The following is a 27,391-nucleotide window of genomic DNA, read 5'->3' on the forward strand; positions in this document are numbered from 1 at the left end:
CAGCCACGGAAACAAAAGCCAAGATATTGTGTCAAAAGTGGGGGGAAAAAAAACCTTGAAATGTTGTCAGTCATCCCAGTTCAATGGAGTTTTTTTAAACTCAAGGTTGACGGGTTTTGAAAAGCTATATGTGTGTATTGAGGAACAGAGCGACGTTGCACATCCTTGGTCTTCGAAGCAGAAAGCCAGAGCGTGCACATGGAGAACATGCAACCTCCCCACAGAACGACACCGAGGCCTGGAATCAAACCAGGGACATTTGATGCCGTGAGGTGAGGCCGCGAGACACTAACACATATAAAACTGGATTCCATTTCTTTAGTCTGATAAAAAAAAAGATAGTTTTGAGTTGGATTGATTGTGGGTAATTTTCTTCTTCCTGCTGCTCGGATGTGAGCCTGACAAAAATCCAGGCACATTAACTGTTGATGACAGAATTCCTTTCTGCTGCCTCAGTTTCTTGATTGGGTGTAACAGTTTGTTTTTTTCCCCTGACAAGATCCCTTGTTCTCAAACCAAAGGCTAACAGGGCCCAATTAAACTCATTTTGACATAAATAATGGAAACATGAACTATTCTCCAGCCTGTCAGAATTTCTCTCGGGGTCGACATGTAGTTTGAAATTGATAGATCCTAACACATGCATCAAGTTTACATTAAAAATCAATCACTTCTTGCAAAGACAAACTCAGCTATGTGCTTCTGACTTGGTGGGAAAACAGGGAGTCATATTCTCTGCTGGTTTACGGACTGACTGTATGGGCTGATTTTCCTCCCAGTGTCTGAGCTTTCTGGAAAGCCGCAGAGGCTCTGATCTCCCTTTGATGTGCTTGAAGCACCTCAGCCCGTACAGTATGTATCAAATCTTATTGCTGAGTTGAAAACGCCGTTAATACTGCAGTATTGCATCATAGCAGATGGGGGGGGGGGGGGGGGGGGGGAGACAAGTGAGAAAAGAAAAATCAGTATGCACAAAAGGAGAAGTCGGCACCAGGACAGAACTCTGAATGGCTTTAGTTTCCTCACATTTGAAACGTGGAGCTTCCAGAGTATCAGAGCAGTTTCACCCTGCGGTCCGCTGAGATGCTGCATGCAAGGCAGCACGGGAGCTCAGCCTTCATTCCAACACAGAAAACCTCAAATCTATATGAAGATACGTGAGATGATGGAGAGGCGTATCAGGAGGAACTCTGCACTCCCCTTCAGTGGCCAACCTCAGGCTCTGAGGTTTATATGGGCGTATTTCATCATTTGTAAAAGCCCCACTTCAGTTGAACAATCAGTAAATGTTGAAACGGTGCGACACAGAAACGGCCGTGACACACACACACCCCTCAACCACAAAAGTTATATAACTGAAGATGCATCTAAGGTCGTAGGCATGAAACAGGACCAAATAAATGTGTGTGAAGTGACTGTGAACATGAAAAGGTTGGTCTGGGTGTGTTTCATCCAGTGCAGCTCGATTGAAATTGTCTACAGTGAATGGTCTGATTATAAAAATAAAAAGGAAGCAAACATCTAACTGATAGTTGTTTTATATCACAGCCGACCTGGGAGGAGTCTGATGTCTCCTTCCAGCTCCCGCCATCTTTTTTGTTTCATTATCTGTGAAGTATTGGGGATAACTTTGTCGTATAGAATAATTTTTAATCAAACTATTTAAAGTGTCCCAAATTCCTTTTATATTATTTTTTATTATTATTTAATATTTTACTATATTCCTTTACACATACCCTTATATTTTTTTGGGGTAATTTATTTCTATACATTTTATATTTATCTTCCGCTTCCATAGTTCTTTGCTTGATCAATTGTCTGTAAAGTGTATTCTTCTTTTTACAGGCATTCTGTAAACCTTTTGTCATCCATGGTTTATCTGTATGTCTGTGTTTTGCCTGTGTAAACACTGGCAGGTGATCGCTGATGTCGTTGATCAATCGTGCACTCACTGTATTGTTTAATATGTCATCTGTAAATATGTTGTCAATTAATGACGCAGGATGTAGGACCAAATGATTTCTTTCTAATTAGGACCTAAATTATACTCTCAATTACGTTCATACGGTCAACAAAAAGACACGATCAGAAACTCACCCTCTCATCTACCTGTCGCACAGGTGAATATAAACCCAGTCAATCAACCCACACCAGCAACACACACACCACATCCCATAAGTGACGTCGGCAAAAAACATACTTTACTACAACTTTTATAAGATATTCTCAAAGACCCAAAAATCACTACGTATGATAGATGTGTTAACGAGAAACGAGCATGAGAATCATACTGAGCTTGTGACTTGTGCTAAAATTGATTATTAATGTATTATTACAGCACGGTGCTGTAGAGGTTAGCGGTTTGAAATTATAATCCAAACATTGTTTGGCTTTTAGGGCGTTTTATTCCCCCCCCCCTGGTGGCACTATTTCCTTCCACAAATTAAATTAGATGACTGCGTGTCGGCTTCAGCGAGTTCTTGTTGGATAAAAAGTACAAAGAAGGGTAAAAAGATAGTTGTTTATTTTGGTTCTTCCCCACCAGTAGTTTATCCACAATCAGACTGAAAGAAAATATAGACTAAAGGTACACGAAATGCAGGGATTTTTTAATATATACCACAATTAATTTCATGGAGACAGCATATGTGCATACTTTAAGGACTAATGCCAATATGATGACCACGGACTTGGGAGGAAATGGTCCCACGCTTCGCCTGGGATTGAGAAGGGAGGGGGGGGGATTTCTTCAGGACTGGAGGACTAGTGTCTGGGAAACTTTTCAGTGAGCACAAACAAAACACGAAACCAAATCACTTATCCATAGAACAAAAACAGTAAATGGTTTCACCCACCACTTGCAATGACAATTCGGTTTTTGATGTGGTAATGGATGGTGCCCACTTTCTAGATAACACTCAAAAACAACCTTTTACCCACTCACGAAGCTCGGTATGTTTACTACAACAGTATTTATAGATAGATTCTCGGATATATCTAAAATACCACCCCCCCCTCCCCTCGCACGTCTTTAAAATACAAATAAATGATTAAAGTGCTTTCTACTGACTCAAACACAATCTCTGAGAGAATGGCATTGATACAGCATGTTTGAGAGTTAAAAATCACTTGTTTTCTGACGAGCCGTGTTCATCAGAGCTTTACGGGAAAACCGACCGACGGGTGTAAGGCGTGACCGCAATCTAATGGTTAGCTGAGAGAGTACGTCTGTGTCATAGGTAATGTCACACATATGCAACTTGCGGTGGCAGTAGGATAAAAGAAACCACTTCATTCAGGGGTTATTAATGAGGCCAACCATCTGTCAAGCTCATACAATAATAATATTAATACACTGGTCGATTATCTGCACCATTATAGCAGGTTTGTGTGTCAGAAACGTGTACACTAGGGATATTCTAATAGACCAACTGCGCTCCTCTCCTCCGCGCCAGACACTGCTGAGCAAACCAGAAACCTTCCGATTCCATTTTTAAGACATATTTAACAGAATACAGCCTATAGTATTTATACATGATTAATTTAACGGAACTTGAGTGCTCAAGACTCGGGAGCAAAACTCCAAAATCATTTTAAGATTAACGGTTAGGTTTAATGAGACATCTTTTCTAGATGCGTTCATGTGTCAACAACGCTGAAAACCAATTTGAAACTGATGAATGGCCCCGTCCACTGAAGACCAGATGACTGCGAAAACAATTGTCAAGAGTAAAAGCTGGTTAATGAGGAAAAGATACAAGCTCATACTATGGAGGCGAACTTCTCCTGTACTCAGTCCGTGTCATTTGAAGAACTAGCACGACGTTTACAAAGCACCGCTTTCTGTTTTACGTGACAGTCGTCATCTTGCAGCATTTCAGCTGAGTGGGTATAAAAATATAGACATTTGAAACCCTGAATATATGTTCATATGTGATTTTCTGCAACAAAACAAAAGACAATTTACAGCTGTTCCACAGTACAGTCTTTTTTTTTTTTTTTCTTTTCCTTTAGATTTCACCACCATCTAAAATGTGTTCTTGGATTTTCCCCGGGGGAAGGAGGTTTAGACCCAATACAACATAGAACAGCATATATAATGTCGTCTTAATCAACTGCCGGCATCCGTGGGTTCTTTAATACACTAAAATTACCTCTGGGTGTGTGACACAGAATTACTCGGGAGAGAGAGAGAGGGGAGTGTGTTCGTGTGCACGACGACGTTACATCAACATGTCTTTGTGATGCCTGGCTATGTGTTGGCTCTTCTCTGAAGGCCTCCTAAAGCCCTTGGTGCAGTAGTCGCAGCGGTGGGGGTAGTCCTTGGTGTGGATTGAGATGACATGCCGTTTGAAGCCAGAAGCGTCCGTACTGTTGTATTCACAATACTGGCACTGATAAACCTTTCTACCGCTGTGTGTCTTCATGTGCTTCTTCAGCTCCGCAGGCTGCCGGAAACCTCGCCGGCAGCGCTTGCACTTAAAGGGGAGATCCTTCGTATGCAAGGACAAGATATGGCGACTTAAGGTGAACGTGTCGGGGGCGTTGAAGTTACAATGCCGGCACTGGTGCACCTTGTTGCCCTTGTGCGTCTCGGCGTGTTTCTTCAACTCCGAAGGCCGGTGAAAGCCTTTTTCGCATACGTCGCACTGGTGGGGGAAGTCCTTGGTGTGAACCGAGATAATGTGCCGCTTCAGGTCACTAGAGTTGGTGCTCTTGTGCTCACAGTGCGGGCACTGGTGGGTCTTGTGGCCTTGGACCATCTCTATGTGGCGCTGGAGCTCCCGGGCATCCGCGTAGGCCTGGGGGCAGTGGCTGCACTTGAAAGGCAGATCCGCCCCGTGCTTGCTCTTGATGTGAGTCTTTAGGTTGGACTGATCTGCGCAGCGGAACTCGCAGTGCGGGCAGTGATAGGGCTTCTCGCCCGTGTGGGTCCGCATGTGTTTCTTCAGCTCCGACGGGTGACGGAAGCCTTTGGCGCACTCGACGCACACGTGCGCAAAGTTCTTGCTGTGCACGGCGAGCAGGTGACGGTTGAGCAGACCCTGTTCGGCCGTCTCGTAGTCGCAGTACTTGCAGTGATGGAGTTTGGGCTCGCGGTCCTTGACGATGAGCTTGTCCGAGCCCAGGGGGCTGGACTCATGGTAGCGCCGCGTGTATTCAGTGTATTCTGGAGATCGCTCATTGTTGTGACTCAGGAGCTTGTGACTCTCCAAGTGGTTGTGGAAACTGATTTTCTTGTTGGTGGTGAAGTCACAGTCTGTACACTGGTACTTTTTCTTGAGCAGATGATCGGGGTGGTTTTTCATGTGGCATTTGAGGAATCCGCGTGAGCGAAACTTCTTCCCACAGAGGTGGCAAGGATACACAGTCAGCGGCATTCCATCTGGTCCAATGATAACAGCTGGAAGATGAGAGGGAAAGAAAGAAGACCACATAAAAAACTGAAAGATCAGTATTTGTTAAGCAAAAAAAATATTAGGAAAATACAACATATAGTATCAGTGCTAATAAGCGAGATTTACCAGTCTGACACTGCCGCGTGTCCCCTTTCTTCCTTTTCTTAGTTTTGGGTTTGACTACACGGTTTGCGCCGAGCCCCTCACGGATTTGCAGAAAAGGTGCGGCTGCTCCATTCTTCACCTGGTCAATAGTATTGCCTGTGCGGACGATGCAACGGATGAAAATGTATTGCCAACAGGTTGAATATTTAAATTTTACTCATCTTCTCTTAGGAAATCTGAACAATAGTATTTTTACTTAATTGGTTGTGTGACAATGTTCCGTAGTTTTCTTTTTTTCTAGCTATGAGCCACTTTCTCCAGACATCTGAAAGTATTCATGTAACAATTGGTTCTAAAGGAACAATTCCGTACGTGTGATTAAATGTCACGAGGGAAACATGCATGTGCCCAAGTTATTTGCCACTGCTGTACAAACTACAAACTTCTCAGTGTTGAGGAAGTCATGTGAAAGGAATTCTGTTGTACAGCAGACTCTACCTCCTGCTTTCTAAAGCAAACAACCTGCCTGACACAACAGACCGTAAAGGAACGTACCAACGTCGTCATCGTCATCATCGTCACTGTCATCTTCGTCATCCTCTTCTTGTTTCGGCTGGTTCTTGACTGCCATGTAGACCATCTTGTCACGGCCGACTCCCAGTCTGCCCGATGACGCCGCCTCGAGGTCAGGGTGGCCGTTGTGGTAATCATCCTCAGTGATCACCTCCGTTCCACCTGGAAATTAAAGAGACAGTTGTGTCACTGTGATGATCCACGTTTACTTCAGGAGTGATGACTTACTAACTTTTCTGTTGCACAAACACTAGAGGTATGTTTGCTGAAAGGGAGACAGGGAAGTAAATTAAAGGTTCTTGCCCAAATCATCATCTGCTTCGGCTTTAAAGATGTAGACCTTGATGACCTCAGAGCCGTCCTCTTCCTTCGAATCCTTGTCCTCCATCACCTCAGTGCTGATCTCAAGGGGAGTGTCTCCTATGTCCAACTTCTCTCCGACCTCATCCACTTTAACACAAACACCAGTGGTTATGCAAAAGAAAAAAAAAATACCCCAATGCAAACGTTTATTAATTTTCGTTGTGTTGGCATATGAAAAGCTGTCTTACAGGAGATCATGAGGTAATCCTCAGAGCTGCTTCTTGCATCATCCTCCTCGTCTGTCTGCAGAGGAACAGCCTCATTTGGCAGCTGTTCATGGATTATGGTTTCGGAGTTGGCTTCTGCCACCATCAGCCCTTCTGACACAAGTTGGTGGTCCAGTGTGTTGTCCTGATGGTCAGACAGCAGCTGAGCTACAAATACCTGGTCTGGCATGTCGTCATGATGGTGATTTGAGTCCCGAATTAGGTCAGATGTTAGGACATGGTGGTGATGGGCGTCCAGAGCTTCCTCTATTGCGACCTCGGTTCCCAGGATGTTTTCGGGCATGATGACACTGTGTTCTGAAGCCTCCATGTCCTCACTGGTGATTTCATGGGCCTCCACTCCTTGAGATTGCAGACTTTCCACATCTACCTCCAGACCTTCCACAACCTCAGCTTCTAAGCCCTCCACCTCCACCTCCTCCTCCAGGCCTTCGACAACATGAGCTTCTAGGCCCTCTACGTCCACCTCCGATTCCAGGCCCTCCACTACTTGGGCCTCGAGACCCTCCACTTCAACTTCCCCCTCAAGGCCCTCAACAACCTGAGCCTCCAGCTCTACCACATGTGTCTGTAGTTCGTCAACATCGTCGTCCAGCCCCTCCACATCTGCATGCAAGCTCTCCACGACTTCAGTCTCTAGTCCTTCCACCACTTCTGTCTCAAGACCTTGAACCACTTGAGTCTCCAGGCCTTCCACCTCAAGTTCATGTTCCAGCAGGATGCCCTCATCCGTCATCACATCGGAAAGAAGCATCCCCTCCGGAACAGACACCACAATGTGCTCTCCGTCGATGTGAGCCAGTCCCCCCATACCTGCAACTGTTAGAAACAAAAACAACATTTTGAAGTTATAAAAGTGGATTAAAACGTCCACAGTTCCTTAATTTGAACAATAATTTTATGAATAAAATCAAGATTATTTGAAGGACTTTGAATATTTTCAGTTGGAAAAATTTCCTTTTTTTTTTTGGCACTACTCAGCCACCTACCAAAGTCTTGCATGATCATAGCGTGGGGCATCTTCAACTCTTGAGTGTGAAGCTCCAGCACCCCTCCTCCTTGATCCATGTCTTTGCTCTGTGAAAAAGGACTGGGGGAGAAAAGGCATACATGTCACCAACATGAGACACACATTCTGACAAAACAAAGAGAAATGAATAGTAATATCACTGTGGTTACTATTACACACATACCTTCACATTTGCTGACAAAATCTTTTACCATAAAAGCAACAGGATACGTGAGGTGATTACTTTCATCAAGGTAATGAACCCATCTGAAAAACAAGGAGAAAACAAATTCTTTGTAAACATACTAAACATGTTTACTGACAACAGTCTATGCTGAGCATTATAGCACCCTCAATACATTATTATAATTATCTGTGTTGGTGTTACCACACAAGTTCTAAGTCTGTATGGTGTAGCCATAAAGTGTGCAGAATAGCAAACAAACTTTAAACTTGTGTAGTTAATCTAAACTAAATACTAAATAGCTTCTATTCCCAACAGCTTTCAAGATCACCTTATAGAAAATGCAGAAAGAGGAACTTCCCCAAGGGGATCAATAAAATATCAGTTTTTATTAGGTTTGTATCAGGTCTCTCAAGGTTATAGAAGCGCAAACAGGATAAAATTCCAATGTACAAGTTAGCCTAACTGCAGTGCAATAGATTTTTTTACAGATGTTTTGAAAACAGAACACGCAGAAACATAAAACATGTTTTATGGAATGGTCAATATGTTTATCGCTATCACAGATAATGATATTAATTTTAGATCTTTAAAACTGTTAATTTACACACGCTGAACATAGCTTGTGTCTCGGCCATAATGGATGTGATACGAAATTTTCATTCAGTTGCATTTTTAATAGAATCCGCATCCTGCTGTCACAGGGGAGGATGAAGAGGAAGAGGAATAGGAAGAGGAGGAGCGTGGTCGTGTTGTTGCGCACTGGCTCCACCCTACGACTGACAGGGGAACTGCAGGCAGCTCCGACCTGGGCACGTATAAACTACACCTGGTGCTGGTTGAGCCTGATGGCTGCAGCCCAACTGAGACAAAGCACGGCTCCGCTCCGCTCAGCGAACCGAAGCCGGGCTGGCGTGCATGCAGCTCGGCTTGCTTCTGGGAGGACGAGTCGTACTTGTTTTGGTGGGAGGAGATGCAGTGTCGTCACATGATGGTTCAAAATAAGACTTAATATGTCACGACTGCATCGTTCCGTGGTGACGTTTCATGTCGTTTTTTTTTTTTCCCCCACTCGGGATAATATTGAACATTAAAATGAGGCATTGGGTCTTCAACCGTATGGCATTGTGTCTGCACAAAAATAAAAAACATGCCCAGAGTTTGTGGACGCCAATGAAACTACGTTGGTTATGCAATCCAAACTAAAGCGGCTACCGCCCTCCACCCACCCGAGCTAACGTTAGCAAGCAGGCTAGGGCTGATTCTCCAAGCGCCATTTTGTTTTAGCATACCGGCTAATACAAGATGTGTAAAAACCGATCTAATGTGGCCTTCGGGACACCGTTTACAGACACACACATATTATTAATACAGCTGCAAACGCGGCCAACACCCTAAGATACGACGCGGTGTTATTTATGCGAGTGCGGTTCTTATCTGCGCGTCCATTCGGCTAGCTAGCGTGCTAAGCTAGGCGGAGCGGCTCGTGCCGCATTATCTTCCATGTTGTTTTTCCAGGAGGCTGAAAGAGGCCCGCTACGTCCGAGTGGGCCCCACGCGTCTCATTTCGTGTACCTTTATAATCGATTCGAAATAATTTTACCTGGTGACGCCGTCCTCTGAGTGTACCGGTGTTTCTCCCCCTTCTCAGATTTGTCAGTTATTGTTTTGGTTTATTTTTGACGGTAAGCTAAGTGCGGCCTGCAGTTTTGGATCCCCGGGCACTCTTTGCTAGGCCTCGGCCAATCAGCTTGCTTCCTGACGAGCAGAGGGAGGGCGGGGGGCACACAATGCGTGGCCTCGTTTACCGCTGATCCCTTACTATTTGCGTCATGCATAAGAGAGCAGAGTTACATTAACGCGGCCATTCTCTTATTAGGGGACACATGCACGGCCGCAACGGACACGCAGAATTCGCATATTACCACAACGGGAAATAATAATAATAAGTTTGAGCGGGCACTGTATGCATTGAGAGTTTGTGTGCGCACATGAGGCCTGTAGGCCATTTTGTCACAGGGGGTGGGGAGCAGGGAGCGCTCTTTTGAAACGCCTTTTTTTGCAGACTACAAATTTACAACGCATACAAAATAAAAGGAAATACTGTGGGAGACTGAGTTGACACCGTCAACATAATAATCCACAAGTGCAAAGTAGAAAGAAAAAATGATTTACATTTACTAATAAAATCTATATGTAATAGAGAAACTTAGTTTAGTTAAATTCACATTTACAGAAATTTATAGTGTGGATCCTAGGGTAGAAGCTACACAGAATAGAGACGTAAAAGGAGCAATATGAACATTGAGGGGGATTTAAATATTCTCACTAGATCAATACTCAATCTAAAATCCCGATGAACACGACAAAGAAGATATATTGAACTCCTAATGGCTATGTTGATAATGGATTATGATTATTGCATATTGATCAAATAATAAAATCTCAAGAGTATTCTTACGATGGAAAAATTCACACATTAGTATAAAATGTATTTGGTATTATTGAATAAGGGGCTGAACAATGGCTCTCACCTCACAGCGAGAAGGTCTGGGCTCAATACGGGCTGGGCTCTGTGGAGTTTGCATGTTCTCCTTCGTGTGTGCGCCGGTATGTTCAGGGTATTCTGGTTTCCTCCCACAGTCAAATATAATTTGATCACTAAATTATATTCACCTGTAAAACTTTATAACCATCAGATAGTTTATATTTTGCACATACAAAAATGGCTATATTTACCATAGGTCTTAAAAAATTCAATGCAGACAAAAAGTACTGTTTTAACCCTTCAATTTCCCCTCTGTTGCCACCAATAGGATTTTGCATGTGTATTTCTCAAAGATCATTTGTAACATCTGCAATAGTTAAGAACTACTAGAAACCAACCATGTGCTTATATGCAGTAAGTCATTACAGTGGTGTCAGGACAATGGTCCAATCAGAAGAGAATCACTCGCCTGTCACACATTTGAAAGATGAGCTACTTGTGACTGTCAGAAACCTAGCGATACTGATTTGACCGCCAGATATTGAAAGATAAAATTACCTTGGACTACAATCAACTCATTTCACATTATTTTGACAATTTTCATCCAAAAAAATCAAAATAATTCCCATCAATCTGCATATAAATTGGTTAATATCAGTTGATATACAGAAAATACTCCACTAGAAGTTAAGATTTTTATTTTAGCAAATACAGAAAGCACTTAGGAAGGTAATATAAACTTAAACTCCAGTACATGGTGTTGACACACAACCGTTTACACTGAGGTCTATAATCATACTAGCAAAAGGTCCGAGGCTCATTGGAGAATCGCTGGTTATTCACTCTGGGAATATGGATATACAAGCACCCTCTGGTCCGTGCAGCAGGAAGGTATGCAACGTGTTGGAATAAGAAAAAACAAAAATACAATTTGAGTTTCAGGGTCAACTTTAATAGTTTTTTTTTTTTTCACAGCTCCAAATTTTCAGAGGCACTCTTCACGAGGGTGCATAGCTGACTAAGGCAAAAGGCCTTTTTGTGCATAAACATTTTCTTCATTACAGTTGTTTCCAGAGGCAAATGCTCAAAATCTCCATGAGATATACAGTAAAAATGCCTGGAAAATACAGTACAGGAAGAGTACCTTCAACAATTCAAAAAGTACATCTGGAATTAAAAGAGTTGCAGCTGCATTGCACCTTGGCACAAACCTTTTCAGTGTTTTATTGTAATTTTTAAGGGCAGTGTGGTTTACAGGAGTTGCATTGCTGTGTGAGCAAAGAGCAAAACACCAATACAACACAAATCTAAAGAATTTCACTTTAAAGCACTCAAACATTCATAAGATTGCGCAAATCTTTGAGGAAAATAAAATGGAAGATTTGTCATATTGCAGTTGTACAATGGTGAAAAGGCAATCGGGCCACGGGGAAACGGCAAAACCAAGCATGCAATACTCAGCACCTTCATTTAAGTAGTATTCACACAAAAGGAAGAAACCAGCAATTTTTCTTCAATTAAATTGTCTTCATAACAAGTACATCAACAAAACAGCAACAACAACCCTTAAGATTCCAGCGGTTTCTCTCGATTACCATAGAAAAATAGGTGAAATAGACACATAAATCTTCTGGAAGCTCCAAGTTGGTCCATAGAACAAGTGGAGTGTGCATGTGGCGTGTCGTCACGTCTGCCTACACATCTTCTCTCTGTGTGGGTTGACAATGTTTCATGCGAGGGAAGGAGATTAACTCAAAATCATGTGCATCCCAGAGCTCAGTCTTTAACGGGGGACTGAGAGGTTGTACGACGCATTTGTGTAGAACGCAACTGTGTCCTTCGTGTGGAGACTTGATGGAGAGGAGTACAGCCGGGGTTGGGAAGGTCCTTCATCTCAGGAGAAACTCAGTAACAGCCATCTTTCCAGGATTCATCTGAGAGTTTAGTCATGCCAAAAGACCTGATTAAAAAAAAGTAAAATTGCAATCAACTTAATTACACATTTATAATTAGTAATATTCATAAAATTTGATATCGGTTTTTCTTGAGGACTCACCTCCTGGTAGGATGTGCGAGTTTACTTCTTGTCGACGCCTGACCTCGCCCCACGCCAGGCCTTCCTGTCCCTGTAGACGCCCTCCCGGGTGCATAGCCACCTCCGTTTGCAGAGCCCGGAGACTGGACCCTGCGCCCTGCTCCCGAAGACGGCCCCTGTATGACCGGCAAACCTCTGGAAGGCTGACGACCGGGTGTCATGGAGCCCACGGGAGTGACGGCTTTGACCGGCGTCCGCATGGAGAGAGGAGACTGGCCGTTGCTACGCATCCGACTACACGTCATGCCTTGACCGGGACACAGTTACAGTTGTATAACAGAACGTCAATCCACACGAAATTAAATATGGAAAGAACAGAAAGGCATTGAAGTTAAAATCCTCTTGTGGTGTCTCGGAGTTGTACACAAGCTTTGCAGGGTGTAGTAGCGAAGCGAGGGAGCAGAACTATGGGAGTACGATGTGGGGAATGTTAGGCGGGATGGACAGCCGCGGAGGAGAGGGTTGAGTTTGGGATGCATTTCATCACTGCAATTAGTTTTGATATAACTCTTACAGTCAATAGTCTGTCGTATTATTTAATGCGGAGCTGCTTCAGGGTCAAAACTCTGTGCGGTTCATTTTAAAAATCTGCTCCGTGCAGTTCGACACAGCTTCCATCAAAATAGACTAGATAAGTATTTCAAAACCAGAGCGAAGCCCCAAGCTGCTTCTGTAACGCATCACTGCACGTCTGGCAGAATCACAAGCATTGACCAGAGTGGCCTTGATTAACTTAGAAGGCTTGTGTGCCGGAGCTGGAACTCCAGTCGAATCCAGTGGAGTGGATGTCAGTGGTTACTGGTGAAACATTTCTCTAGCTCCCTTTAAGAACAATCCACCTGTGAAACTGGAGGAAACCTCACAAGTGATCATGCAGCGGCCAAGACGGGGTAAATTGGTGGGATTAGACTGCATCCAGCTGTACACATGCTGGTGCAGTTACACTGGAGGAACAGTGTGTGCAGGGTAAGGACAGGAGGGTTACCTGTGGAGGGGGTGTGAGTCAGGTGAGACATGCGGTTGCCAGAGCTCTGGAGGTTAGCCTCCATGCTGCGGCTGTTTCTGACTGCTTCCAGGGAACGTAGGCTGGTGCGGGGGGCCAGGTTAGGCATGCTGTGCCTCAACTCCTCTGGAACCACACACATTTAACAATAACATACTTATTACAACTGAGGTGCAAGAATCTCTATCCCTGATCAAGGTTGCAAGCTTCCTGATCATTGGTGAAAATACTCGTTATTACATCTCACCTTCACTCTTGGCAAATTTGAGCAGCTCTGCACTGGGACCCTGGAGGGATCGTCTGGGTGCTCTTGTGCGTGGGGCCCCGAGCCGGCTGCTGTATTCCTGACCATGGTTGGATGTGGAGGGAGAGAGGCACCGTGGCGAGCCCAACGGAGAGGGCGTGAAGCGGTGTCGGCGCTGAGGCATGGAGCAGCACTCGTCGTCCTCGTCCTCCAGGCTGTACGTGTCAAACTCCTGGTCGCTGTAGGTACCGCCGCGGCGCAATGACTGTAGGGAGGCCGTGGAGCTGCGGCGTGATGCAGATGCTGAGGTGGAAGCATAATCCTGCCTCAAACCTGTCAACAATTACAAACAAAGAGAAAGAAAAAGCACTTACAATGAGCCACACATTTAGAATAGTTCCTGTAATAAAATCATAAAGTGCATCCACAAACTATCTGCCCCACTTAAGATAACTGCAACAATAACCCTACCTTTACTGGCTCAACCACTTTGTCCACCAACCACCATAAACCATAAACCATGAAACACAAACAGACTGTATTTGTTCTACTCACTCTCTTCCTGAAGGCGAGCCATGATCTGCACATCAGTGAGATCCTGCAGCTTGTAACCCATAGAGATGGAGTCATCCGATGTGCTGAGCTCACTGTCGATGGACGACTGGGAGCTCAGGGCTGAATGCATACTGGTGACACCTGCAAACACAGAGCGAGAAACCTGTTACGACAACACAAATCAAAACAACGACGACCACGTCTAATCCTTCAATCTCTTGGCAAAAGACAGCACCGAACAGGTAAATCAGAGTACGCTTTCCTAAAAATCCAGCTTTTAATCCGATTATTGTACATTGTTTTCCAGAGCGATTTAATTCACCCCAAATTTATTTCTAAGGTGCATAAAAGACATTTTATGTAAAAGCATCCCTCTGCCCTGACTTCAGCTCCATTCAGCAGGACTCATCTTTAAAAAGCCCGTCTGCTGATGCAGCCCTGAAAAGCTGAAGCCAAACTTCCCCTGTGAGGCAACTGTCTGACCGACAACACACACACACACACACACACATGTGGGAAATGACACCATTGCCCAACAGCATTTGGTTATGTAAAACACCTGGGATTAGATAGGCTCACCACCCAACAAGCCAAGCATTCACAAGATCATGCAAAGATTGGTTATTTACGGGTTTTTCACAACGACGCAGCGCTGCTGGGCACTGCACAGCGACGTGCCAGATATTGTGTAACAATGTGAGAAACAACAACAAAGTGCGGGATATTTAGCGTGGGCGAGCACTGTGTAACAAAACGCCATACACCAATGTCCACAGGTCCTGAAAATAAAAAAAAAACAAAGCAAAAAACATATACCTTACATAATTACTGACCATCTTTCATAGTGCAATCGTATTATCTGCCAGGAATGCTGTGATCAATTAATTTGAATAATTAATGAGACTCATATAAGACAGATGTTCCATCACAATGTATGAGTATGTTTAGAGCGACTTAAGCATTCCGCATTTGAGAATGATGCAAGAAAAAAAAAGGTGTTTTAACACTTGCGATTATGCAAGGAGGAGAAGTTGAAGTGAAGCCAGGACAGTGTTTAATGTCCACAATCAATCCCGGATTCTGACGGGTGTAATGTACCGCTAAGGGAGTGGCCTGAGGCCAAAGGGACAGAAAAAATAAATGTTGGAGATGAGACCATTCAGCAGCGAAGTTTGTTCAACACGAGGATCACCGTAACCACCCTCAGCACTGTTCTCCTTTTTTTTCTAAGTTTTTTCTTCTTCCACACCGGTAATAAAAATGTTGCTTGACGAAGGTGAGATTTTATGAAGCAGCAGCAGCAAGAGCCAATCAAAATGTCAAATGGAGTTCACTTATATAGATAATTTTCCGCCGCTTCAGCTGTCTTTAAACACTTTACACCGTGGCCATTATGCAAGGTGCTTGACATCCAGTGGGAGCAATTTAAGATCTAAGTGTCTTGCCAAGAAAACTTCCAACACATGGACATGATGAAGGGATTGGACCACTGCTGGTGGGAGATGACTCACTCATCAAACCGGTGCATTCTTCATGACCACCTTATATTTCTGGCAATAGATGGAAACACTAACTTCCACATCACGGTGTCTTCTAGTGACGCTGAGCAGATAAGAGATGTCTAATTTTGATCAAACAAACGAGAAACAGTGATTTCCCTTCATTATGTGAAATCTCTAATTCTAATGTTTACATAATTACATATCTCATCGTGCTGGATGTAAATGATCTCAACTCATAACCGGGACTCTGAAGCCCATGGAAACATTATAATAGAGATAATGCAAAAATAAATCTGTTTGGGGTATTGCTGATATATGCAGTCTTACTATAATAGCAATCGTTGCCATGCAGTGTGAGCAATTACGTTCTTTTCGGTAAATACGTATTTTCTTTTTTGATGTGCATAGATAATTTGTTGAGCAGTAAAAATGACGTTTGCCTGGTCGATACGTCAAATCAATCCAGAGTAATTTAACTGAAAGATGGTTTGCAGTAATTTAAAACATATGTATTGAGTAAAGGAGGAAAAATCATGCAGAAACACAACATTTCTCAACAATTCAAATCCCCGTGAAGAGACACACTCATATCGAGTGACTTGCGTCTTCGCCATAACCGGCGTTACTCCCCCCCCCCCCCGTTTGTGTTGAGCAGACAATGAGGAGCACAGTGTGTTAATGTCATGCCATACCTGAGCTGCCACAGGTTAGTAGGGATTTGTTAGTCGATTTGTGGTACCCAGGAGAGATCAGGCCGGAGCCTGCTGAGCCTGCCTCTGACGGGCTGCTGTACATGTTCCTCCACCGAGACGCTGCAGGGGACAGGACAGGAGAGATCAGATACTCTCAGAGAAGAACAGGAATCGTACCCAGTGGCGTTTAACAGCGGGTTAGTTGTACACTTGAGAGGAGATCTGAGAGCAAGCTGGCACCGCGTTAGTCGTGAATTGGGAGTACATTTTCTTTAACTCCCGTCATACACCTTTCAACTGATCAGACTGAAATCTGCTCTTTGCTCCCAGGTAGTTTTATAGCTCACTGTTGCATTTTTTAAAAATTCCCACAAAAGGAGAGAAGGTAATCCAACCCAGGCCGTGACTTCATGTAATCATTCAGCTCTGCTGTTCACATTCTGCAGTGGCCAGGAAGTACAAGCAGCAAGCAGGATGAATAATGAATAGGGGGCGGCTTGGATCAGAGGCAAACGCCTGTCCACACGTCGAGGCGTAAACACACCGAGGGCAACTTGCTCTGGCTTTGTCATATGAATTGGATACGAGCACAGCAGAGGTGAACATTAAATAAGAAGGCAGGATATTCACACTAAGAGGGCAGACAGGTGAACGGGACTAAACTGGCTTATGGGCAAGAAGCCCTGAAGCAGGGACGTGATCCAGCGAGTCAGGAGGAGACACTGTGCAGCTCCTACAAATCTATTTTGGATATAGTTTCATTATTTAATTTTCCATCCATCGTTCCACCACAGCTGACTATGGTGGAAGGCCACTACACCACTGTGCAGCCTGACTTCTGTTCATGTTCAATTTTTAAATATTAAAAAAAATCAAACCTCCGGTATATCAAAAATATTGACACATTTAATAAAGTCAGATTATTTTTTCTATCCCAATCAATCTCTTTAGTTTAGGTTGTGAATGAAGCCGGGCCAAACGGTGGTGCAGTGGTTAGCGCTCTCGCCTAACCACCGCAGGGCCACAGTCAAATACCAGCCGGGCCTTTCTGTGTGGAGTTTGCATGTTCTCCCTGTGTGTACGGGGGTGTCCTCCGGGTACTCCGGTCTCCATCGACAGCCTAAGGGCTCCCATAGGGAGCTGGGATTGGCTCCAGCGACCCCGAACAGGATTAAGCGGTATAGATGGATGGAATTTCTGTAGGAAACTTTCCTGTGTGGACTCTGAATATATCAGAGCTCAACTTTGTTTTCATTGAAGAGTCATAAATCATGTGGTGCCTACACTGGTCCAAGCGGTTGATGAAAGTCCGGCATGCGATCTCCGTCTCCGGGCTGCGGTGATCGAGAGCCTGCCGACACCACTTCATTGGCGAGTGTGGGCCCGCTTCGGCCACTTGCTTTTTAGGAGACACGTACAACCTGCAGAGACGAGAGACACAGGAGCAAAGCCTTGTTAGGAAAAATAAAGCTTTTCTGTTTCTTTTTGCCACCGAGTATAAGCAGTAAATGCAAACATAAAGACATCAGTGCAGGGTATGTGCTTAATAGCATGTACAAAGTATTCAAGGTTTTCCCACAATGTGCATTATATAAGCACGGACGGAATAGACGCCCAGTCCTTGAATGCTTTTTTTTTTTAGCAAAAGGTCATTGTGGTGCTGAAAAGATCCCACATCAAACACGCAACAATTTGGTTTTGTTTGAATGAGATCTGCAGAACAAACACGGCCTGATCCGTCACCTTAAACCAGCAGTGTACTTCAGTACATCCTTATCAGAGTGTACACCTGGTCACATCATAAATCCACATTTGACGTCTCTCATCTTAACAAATTCAGCTCATCTTTGTGTGCGCAACAACAGACTCTGACCGCAAACATGCTTTTTGCATCTGAAATGATCTGGTACAAAACTACAAAGGCTGACAAGCAATCCCTAAGGGATTCTTTTACATTTTAGGTCTTGGATGGGTGCTCCCTCTTCTGGCTCTCTTCTACTGGCAGTTCTCTGCAAAACAAATAATCAACGGTACCCTCTATAAAAAAAAAGGACACATGTGTCAGCCAAGCTGGGGTTTAGGCTGCCACAGCGATTCCTCTGCACCGCATCCAGCGTTGCCAGAGAGAGAGAGAGAGAGAGAGAGAGAGAGAGAGAGAGAGAGAGAGAGAGAGAGAGAGAGAAAGAGCAAACAGCCATTAAGTCACCACAAGCCTTAAAGCAACGTTCACACGGGCTGATCCTTCTGAGCCACATGCACAGGAGGAAAAGAACGAGAGGCCCGGACTGACTGGTTCTGAACCAATCAACTACAAATCATCTTCCCATTGAGCAAACACAAAAGCGGCCATTTCCCACTGGACTGAGCAACAATACAGAAAGCAATATTCAGGTCACACATCCTGCCACTGAGCACTGCTTTTCAGCACCGAGAGAGGAGCAGAGGGGAGGAGGGGAGCCGCTTGGTTCATGCAAAAAAACAACAAAACTGTTTTTCATGGAGGAGAATGGCGTTTTCATTTGATCCATTCAAATGGTCACTTTGTTATTGACGCTCTCGCACGAAACCAGTTTGCAGTAATCGCTCGTGGTTGACATTCAGGATGCTAATCTTCTGTAATGACTCTAAACTGGCCGCCATTGTAATGCTTTTAATTTTAGCTCCACATCTGAGAGAAGTCATATTTGTGTTCATTCGCAGCCGGGAGCCGTTTCATGAGACCTTACAGCCAAAACCAAGTGAACCTCAAAGTCAAATTTGTTCTGCTCCACTGTCTAAATAGCCCAAATTAGGACGTTGGAAGGGTTTTTTTTGGAGAGTCCGCCGTCCCCGGAAGACCTTTTACTGAGCTTCTCGTGTAAACACACATCCTCAGAACAACTGACAAAAACCTAAGAGCACCACACACACGTACAGAAGAGTTTGAGTTGCCCCAAAGGGGTTAATACATCGCGTTCCTGATCTGATAAAGTTGGGGTGCAGTGGAAAAAAAAAATAACCCCTACTACAATACCCCCTCCAATCTTTAATCCTACTCCATTAGACAGCTAATCATTCTCTTATACAACAACACACAGGCATTAATCCTGAGATTCCTGCCAGTGTTTCAGTCCCGGCTGCAGTCTGGTCACACATGGCGGCGGTGGGTGCGGTGGGGGATCACATGCTGCACAATCCCACCCAAAGCAGTTTAACCGTGCGGCTGCGTCCAGCGCAGAGATGATCAGATTATGTGGCCGTTTGGATTACGGCATGTTTTTGGCGATGATAACCTCACAAAGCACATATGGTATGGCTAATGATGGGGGACTGAAAATAAGCCTTGAATGCTCAGGCTGTTAAACTCTGTGTTTCAGCAGTTCAAGTCGCCATTAAGAGCACAATATGCTACCTGTTCTAGAAAATACAGCCCACGTGAACGTGTCCACACTGATCTTTGGCTTTAGCTTCTTGGGAAATATCCTACACTGCAGGTGCCGAGTAAAACTCAACGAGCTGCTCATATTCAGCCTCATTCGGGATGAGAAGAATAAATGAAACCATTGAGTTGAACAGTGTTGGTCAATCAGCCCATTCATTACTGCCTCTGTGAGACAGCTGGGCACGCTGGTAAACAACACCTTAAACACCTGTTGTCTCATGGATGAGAAGCTTCTCGCTTTACAGGTCAGTCATCCGGTTTCTAGAAATATCACTTCTGTAAAATTAAATACATTTTACAGCCTTATTTTATCTTTTTAAATGTCATTAAGATTTTTCATGTCTTTACTCCACTTGCTTTTACTTTTCAGTCACTGCACTACTTATGCTTTCCTCACCAGAGCCACTGTTTAAGATGCATCGTACCTTTCGGTTTTAAAAGTTTCTTGCATTAAATGACTAGATGCAGTTTGTGCGTCAGAATCTAATTTTACATCTAAATAACCCAGCGCAACACAGTCACTGCCCTGCGGGGGACCGAAGCACTTTTAGATCAGAGATGAAGCAGAAAAGGCTCCGGTGACGCATAAGGCTTGAAGAGTCTCCTCGACCCACAGGCTGGGAAATATTACCCAAAGTGTGAAATGTGACTTCCCCGCAAACCTGCTCTCCCAGAACTCGGCTTCCCCTGAAGGCCACTCACGTGAACATTATTTGCTAACCTCATCTCATGTGCAAATGTTCAGCAGCTGCAGGTTGTGACAGAAATAGATGTTGAACAACTACATACACAGAGAGGAACAGCGCAGATAGAAAGACACATACCAACTGTCCTCCAAATCCGCACACTCATCCTCCAAATCGAGGACATCCACTTCATCCAGCGCAGTCTGGTCCACCACTGAGTCGCTCTCTGCCAGGGTCTCTGATTCATAGCTCTCCTGAGACGGACTCTCCGGAGTCTGGCTGTCCCCCGGAGACTGCGCCGCTCCGTTGCTGCAGGTCAGAGTTAAAAATCCCCCACATGGACCCAGATCCTCCTCCAGCCTGTCCACGGGTAGAGGGGACATCTCCTCGCTGCTGCTGCCCTCCTGAGGGGGCGACAGCTTCAAGTCTGTGCTGCCCAAAACGTTGCTGGGCTCCAACCTGAGGTGGGAGTTGGCGACCTCGTCACATGCCAGCCTCTCGTTGATGTTGATGTCGGCCGCCGTGATGTTGCTGTTGGCGCCTCTGTGGATGACCGTCTTGCTCCCTCGGTTGCGTAGCGTTTCATTCTGGACCTCCAACCTGTGGACGAGCTCCTGCAACTTCCGGACCTCCTCCAACTCCACCCCCGCCGGCTCTCGCCCTCCTTCCTCCGCCTCCGAACTCTCAGTGAGGCCAGTCGGGCTGCCGTTGTCGGGTGGAGGGACCACGCCGGCACTGTCCGGGACCACCATGCTGCTACTCTGGAGGGAGAGAGCAGAACATATAAATATAAAGACAATATAGTATAGGTGGAAGAGGCTTACTACAGCCAATGTTTACATGTGATGATCCAACTACATTTTAAATAATACACCATATTCAAGACTTTAAGGAAGTAAATTAAGTTTTGTGATTTATATCATTTTAATTAAGTTTCCAAGATATAAACAGAGCAATGATAAAGTACTGATACTAAAAAAAGAAAATAACTCAACTGTATAAATGCCAATAAAAGTGCCAGGAATATCTGATGAAACACATTGAAATGGCCATATCTACTTAGAATTCGACTATGGCTTTGATAATTCAAATTATTTGCTCCAACTTTGAAGAAGCACTGAGGCGGTCCTTAGAGCTTTATGAAAATTGCCACAACAGAAACTCTTGTGATTTTAAGAGGTGGGACAAGAAAGTTTTAAACTCCCTCATTCTCCGTTAGGGCAAGTGAAACACGTGGTTAATTGTTTGGTTTGTTCAGTTTTTTTCTTGATGAACCAGTTCTTGTTTTGGTCCTTACTTCTCACATGTTTTGAATAAGCAAATAATAAAATACAATAAAATGAAAGAGAATCAAAGGAATAAACCTGAAGAGGTTCCCCGCCCTCTTGATCATATTTACAATATGGGAAGAGGAAGTCATCTAGGGGTTAGGAAAGTGATAAATAGACTTCACACATAAAGTACATTTTCTCTGCTTTAGTTAGTTACATTCACGAGATGATGGCTGCAAGGTGCTTCACCTCTTTTTGGAGCAATCTGGGGGTTCAGTGTCTTGCCCAAGGATACTTTAAACACGTGTGCAAGGCGAGATAGGGGATTGAACCATCATCAACTTTGGTAATAGGAGGCAACCTGATGCAACAACTGAACTCAGGCAGTGAGACTGTTACATCCCAAGCGTGTGTTTTTATTTACTGTGTTATAATTGATTTAAGTTAATGTGCAAAATGTAAACAGACTGATTCATGTGTATGTTGAGTCAAATGTCTGTTTGCATGGTCTGTCTGAGTCCAACATGATCTGAGCAACAGGATATTTGGTTTCTGTTGTCTGGATGGAGGTGGTGTCACATGCTTGTTGTCTCGCAAAGATGTTGAAAAGGTGCCATAAATACAAAAGACACACACACACACACACACACACACACACACACACACACACACACACACACACACACACACACACACACACACACACACACACACACACACACACACACACACGGAGTGTTGCTGTTGATTATTGTTCCTGCTTCGTTTATAAACTCTGCAGATGTAATTACAACCGCATGGTCAGCCGACCGGTGATTCCGGTAAACCGTATAATCCGTCTTCAAGCTTGTTAAATCTGCATCTCCCTCATGGTGTGTGTGTGTGTGTGTGTGTGTGTGTGTGTGTGTGTGTGTGTGTGTGTGTGTGTGTGTGTGTGTGTGTGTGTGTGTGTGTGTGTGTGTGTGTGTGTGAGAGAGAGAGAGCCCCGTGGTTGATGCTGGTCGGCTAGCATGCTACTAACACAACAACAATCATCATACCGGTAGTTGAGCCGTGTTGCTCCGGTTGTTCCCAGCGACCTACAGGCTGAGCTTTTAGCCGCCACTCAGCGCTCAAAGTCCGCCGCGCAGCGCGCACCAGCGCCGCATGAATGGACGAGCTAATTAGCGGCAAACCCGAACGGCTCCGTCTCTGACGCCTCAAGCCGGGGGACAGCGCTGCCTCGCCGCTAAGTCCATGGCGCCCGGCTGCTGGTGGTCAGGGTCACTCGCCGACAGCGGTTCCTCCGCCGCTCTGCTAACTAGCTCGATGATGGACTTTAGTTAGCTGAGTGAACGGAGCCGACCTGCTGCAGCGCGGAGCGGCGCGCACCCCTCCCCCCGCGGGCTTCCCTGTGCTGCAGCGGCCCCCTGCGGGGATACCTGGTACTGCAACAACATTACTGTGTGATGCGGTCGAGAGCTCCGGCCACTGGGTGTCGCGATACGATGCAGAAGTGCGCTGATAAAGTAATAATAATAATAATAAGAATAAGAAGAAGAAGAAGAAGAAGAAGAAGAAGAAGAAGAAGAAGAAGAAGAAGAAGAAGAAGAAGAAGAAGAAAGAATGGGTTTACGCTTTAACAAAATACCTAAATGTGTTGATGATTACCATCTTTTAGCATGTCAGCGTGTGTTCTGTGACTGCCATTACCTTACAATTGTTTCTTTGGGAAAAAAGAAATGTCTTGTTAGTGCATCCTTCATCAAATAAACCAACCACATTAACATAGGTCAAGGCTGTATTTTCTTTCTTCAGAAATGTAGAATTACCACATTAAAGAAATATATTCCCAAGCTGTTTCCATATCTTTACAATGTACTATATGTGACTTTTCACCAGTTGCATCAGACTGCAAGACATAGCAGCGATACATCCATTTCTCAAAAAATAATAATTGTGTTTCGGACCACTTTGAAACATTGACAATGTTCATACACCGGAATGCTGGTTGTGTTTCTTTGTTTTAAAACAAGTTCTTTATTTATACTTTTATGATGTTTGAATTTGATGGTAATATTGTCCAGTGTTTGACTAAAGCATTATAAGTTGCGCTGCTGAATTTCCATTTACATATATACTTGATATATTGTGTCCTATCATTTAAACTGTCAAAATTATTTAAAATATTAAAAAAGACCTCACTGTACCATTTTACCATGGATAGCCCAATTTCATCATTGCATTGTATCAAATATAATGTAAGATTTAAAATTAGAAGTCAAACAATCATATTCAATTATTGTGGAAAAAAACAAATGCATACACCACTAAATATATAAATATACATAAATAATGTTTTTTTGGGTTAAAAAAAAATTAAATAGCCTTTTTATGAACGTTTTGGTGTAATACAAAAAGTTTCTTCCAATTAACTTCCCTGAAGTTTATAATGATAATACCATTTCAGAATAGATGACATTGGGCCAGCATGATATACTGAAGACAAAACTTCTTCTCTCCTTGGTTGAGCGATCTGAAAATTATCTTTGTAGACCTGGTGATTTCTATGTATCATGGGACTTTCACCAAAAAGTATAAAAGCATCCTCAGAAAAAAACTGTAACAAGAACTTCGGAATAAGTTGTGGTTTGGCATAAATTCTCGACTCGAAGAGGAATTTACCAGGAAAGGTCAGAACAGGAAATAATGAATACTCTCATTAATTTCAAATTTGTCCTTGTCAATCTGTTTCAACAGAATCCACCAGGGGGCACCATTTGAAGGTTGATCACAGCATATTTTGTTCTCGTGGCGCAAGAGTGGTCGTCTCTCAGTCGGAAGGGTACTTTTCAATTCCCCACTTCCCCCTGTCCATATCTCGTAGTGTCCTTGAGCAAGACACTGAACCCCAAACGGCTCCCATTGGATGGACTGAGCACCTCCATTGGCATGTGAATTAGTGTGTGAATGGATGAATGTTATTAAACAATGTAAAGCGTTTCGGTGGGGAAACGCTCAAGCAGTGGAATCCTACTATATAAGTGTAATCCATTCACCATATTTTATTCAACATAATCAATACATGCTGACTGTTGCTATAAATGATTCCGAAAAGATTGCATTTATTGAAACATATGTGAAACTTTTTTATCGAGCATGATTTTTACCTTTAGAGTGGGGCGAAACTACACAAAAGCTGCTTTATGTAAGGTATAAATCTGAACTGAAGAATGGAGTCTTTCAGGTCAAATAAAAAAGATAAACCTTTTTTTTTTTATGTAGTTTATTATCTGAAGTTATGTAAAGAGCAATCTATACTGGTTCCTATGTTCATTGTATCTGGACATGAATATTACAATCAGGAGCACAGTGCTTTTTAAAAAGTAAAGTTTGGAGGAATAAGGAGGCCCATTTTAACTATCTCGTTCGGAGAAATTCTGCCTGTAACTAGCTTTCTGCCATGACTAATGATGTTGAGAACTCAGTAACAAAACAATAACAACAACAGTTCAGTAACATTGACACATTAATAGCTCCAATGACGAGATGATGGCACAAGACACACGGGAGGATTTTCTGTGGACAGTTTTGTGTCCTCAGCTCTTGCTTGCACGAGTTTCTTCTTGAGCTCAACTTCCCTCCTCCAGTCCAAAACTATGCATTTCAGGTTGATTGACGACTCTGAATCGCCTGTGGGTATGAATGTAACTGTTGTGGTTGTTCGTCTCCCTGTGGCTGCAGTCTGATGTACTGCTAATCGGCTCAGAGTGCATCGGAACATAGTCAGCTGGGACCGGCTGCAGCACGACAGAACCTTAAGTTGAAGGAAGTGGAAAAAGAAGACGGATGAAAATGTAGATACACGACTATACACTCCCAAAAAGTTATGGATATTCAACTTCCAGGTGAAATTTTAGAATGAACCTGAAATGCACCATAGCCTTCACAGGTGAACTTAATGGGACCTCTTCTAAACTGTTAATGTTTCAGTAATGAAGTCACCAATGCAGGCATCGACTTAAAGGCTCGACTTTCATGAAATAATATCACTGTCATAAAGTTACTGTTTTCCATACATTTCACAAAGGGACTCTCTTAAATTGTTGGCTTGTTTATTATTTCTAAGGTGTATAGTCCCTGAGAAAACAGTGAGAAATAAACAAAACAGCAACTGCTGTTGCTTTGTGTAATTCATTGCTGCCTGTTTGGATTTGTACAGTGACATCAAGGCAGTAGTGACGCTTGTGAGAGGACCTGTTTAACTTGTTCGGCGGGAGTCTTCCGGCATAACATGTGATTGAAGCGGAGCAATCGAGAGAAATGTGAGTGCAACACAACAGGTGATAATCAGGTGGAAATGTTACGTTAATTCCAATGTACTGTACCTGTGCCATTGTGTTCTTTCTCTTGGGCAAATACCTGGGTCGAAGCACATGGACCAGTCAAAGAGAAAACCTTTCTACCGTCACACTCCACAGTAAATAAAGCCATGTTACTCTCAAAAGCTCTCTAAGAGCTCAAAGTGTGAATCTTCATCATAACATAACATCATTCCGGTGACAATTCCAACACTTCAACCAGAAGCCATATAGATGTGAAGTAGGACTATTGCTCTCAAGTATTTACATGCTGCCGGATGAACAGGTCCCAACAGGCGTGCCGTGGAAAAACCCAGTGCACGCAGATAAACCCGCACTCGTTGATTCATGCTCCTTCCTGATGACCTTTTCAATGCAAGGAAGAGGAGATGTATATTAAAGTACTGAATTTTGTGCATCATTTGGTTAGAAATGGAGTGGATATGAGCATCCGGTACATATGGATGTTAAACGTAAAACCCAGATTGTTAAACATAAAGCAAAGATTTTGCTGGGAGTTAGGAATGTGCAGAAAGAAGCAGCTCGTTGGCTCCCGCTTCCACGCAGGCTGGGACCTGTTACAGGTCTGGATGAGGTTTTAACCTGATAACGATCATATCAACTAAAATAAAGTACTCCTGAACAAATATATCTGTCGCCCATAGGCACGTAACATGCGGATAGTTTACAGCCTACGGTGGCAAAAGACAACCTTAATGAAACATGATGTAAGAAGAGAGGGTCTATACGTGATTCTGGGCCCGTACAGACATGTGACCTCAGACATGTCATCTATAAAAACAGAAATGCTGCAATAATGCATCTGTATTTTCCACCTGATTACTTTCTTTATCCTGCATATTGAAGAGATAGTTTCGCTTATTCACATGTGTAGGAAGTGAATGTCCTGAACTTACAACCTTGTTTTCCAAGATAGTAAGGATATTGCTTTAAGATGTTGTCTTATAGAATAAGGATATGCAAATATATGCCTATTCTAAACCCAAATCTGTTGCAATGAAAAAATAAACTCATCAAAATCAATTAATTTCATAGGTTTTAGGCCCTCTGAAAGATTTAAAGTTAAAGCCTTTGAGTACTACAGTCCTGCAACACAAGAAAGAAAAAGACTTTGTAAACTTATTAAAGTATGTTCAGAAATAAGAGTATCTGTGTTTAGTACGGATGTTTAGCTTTGCAAAGTGGCTTATAGGTCGAGACAAATCAGATGCAC

The 27,391-nt window shown here is 43.6% G+C and overlaps 2 protein-coding genes across 8 annotated transcripts; both read right to left on the bottom strand.

The window, feature by feature from the left end:
* Positions 1 to 3,969: 3,969 nt before the first annotated feature.
* znf711 (zinc finger protein 711) lies at positions 3,970 to 9,867 on the bottom strand. Of its 2 annotated transcripts, none has more exons than XM_080465882.1 (8): positions 8,690 to 9,867; positions 7,861 to 7,943; positions 7,657 to 7,757; positions 6,629 to 7,486; positions 6,381 to 6,527; positions 6,060 to 6,239; positions 5,526 to 5,660; positions 3,970 to 5,404 (listed from the first exon to the last, which is right to left on the bottom strand). In XM_080465882.1, the coding sequence occupies exons 3-8, from the start codon at positions 7,733 to 7,735 to the stop codon at positions 4,224 to 4,226; spliced, it is 2,580 nt and encodes an 859-aa protein (XP_080322008.1). In that variant the 5' UTR covers positions 7,736 to 7,757; positions 7,861 to 7,943; positions 8,690 to 9,867; the 3' UTR covers positions 3,970 to 4,223. The 2 variants fall into 2 exon arrangements, with proteins under 2 accessions (XP_080322008.1, XP_080322007.1); XM_080465881.1 differs by having other exon boundaries at positions 9,464 to 9,625.
* A 1,163-nt stretch (positions 9,868 to 11,030) lies between these two features.
* Positions 11,031 to 23,220, bottom strand: LOC308111175 (SLAIN motif-containing protein-like). 6 transcript variants are annotated; one of them, XM_080465966.1, is made up of 9 exons: positions 22,858 to 23,220; positions 20,685 to 21,307; positions 17,724 to 17,860; positions 16,440 to 16,559; positions 14,246 to 14,386; positions 13,694 to 14,023; positions 13,429 to 13,572; positions 12,405 to 12,690; positions 11,031 to 12,308 (listed from the first exon to the last, which is right to left on the bottom strand). In XM_080465966.1, exons 2-9 carry the CDS (start codon positions 21,296 to 21,298, stop codon positions 12,254 to 12,256), a joined length of 1,827 nt encoding a protein of 608 aa, XP_080322092.1. In that variant the 5' UTR covers positions 21,299 to 21,307; positions 22,858 to 23,220; the 3' UTR covers positions 11,031 to 12,253. The 6 variants fall into 6 exon arrangements, with proteins under 6 accessions (XP_080322092.1, XP_080322095.1, XP_080322093.1 ...); XM_080465967.1 differs by having other exon boundaries at positions 11,281 to 12,282; XM_080465969.1 differs by lacking the exon at positions 13,429 to 13,572 and having other exon boundaries at positions 11,032 to 12,308.
* Positions 23,221 to 27,391: the final 4,171 nt, after the last annotated feature.

This window comes from Lipophrys pholis (assembly GCF_963383615.2).
Source record: "Lipophrys pholis genome assembly, chromosome: 6".
NCBI classification, from domain to species: Eukaryota; Metazoa; Chordata; class Actinopteri; order Blenniiformes; family Blenniidae; genus Lipophrys; species Lipophrys pholis.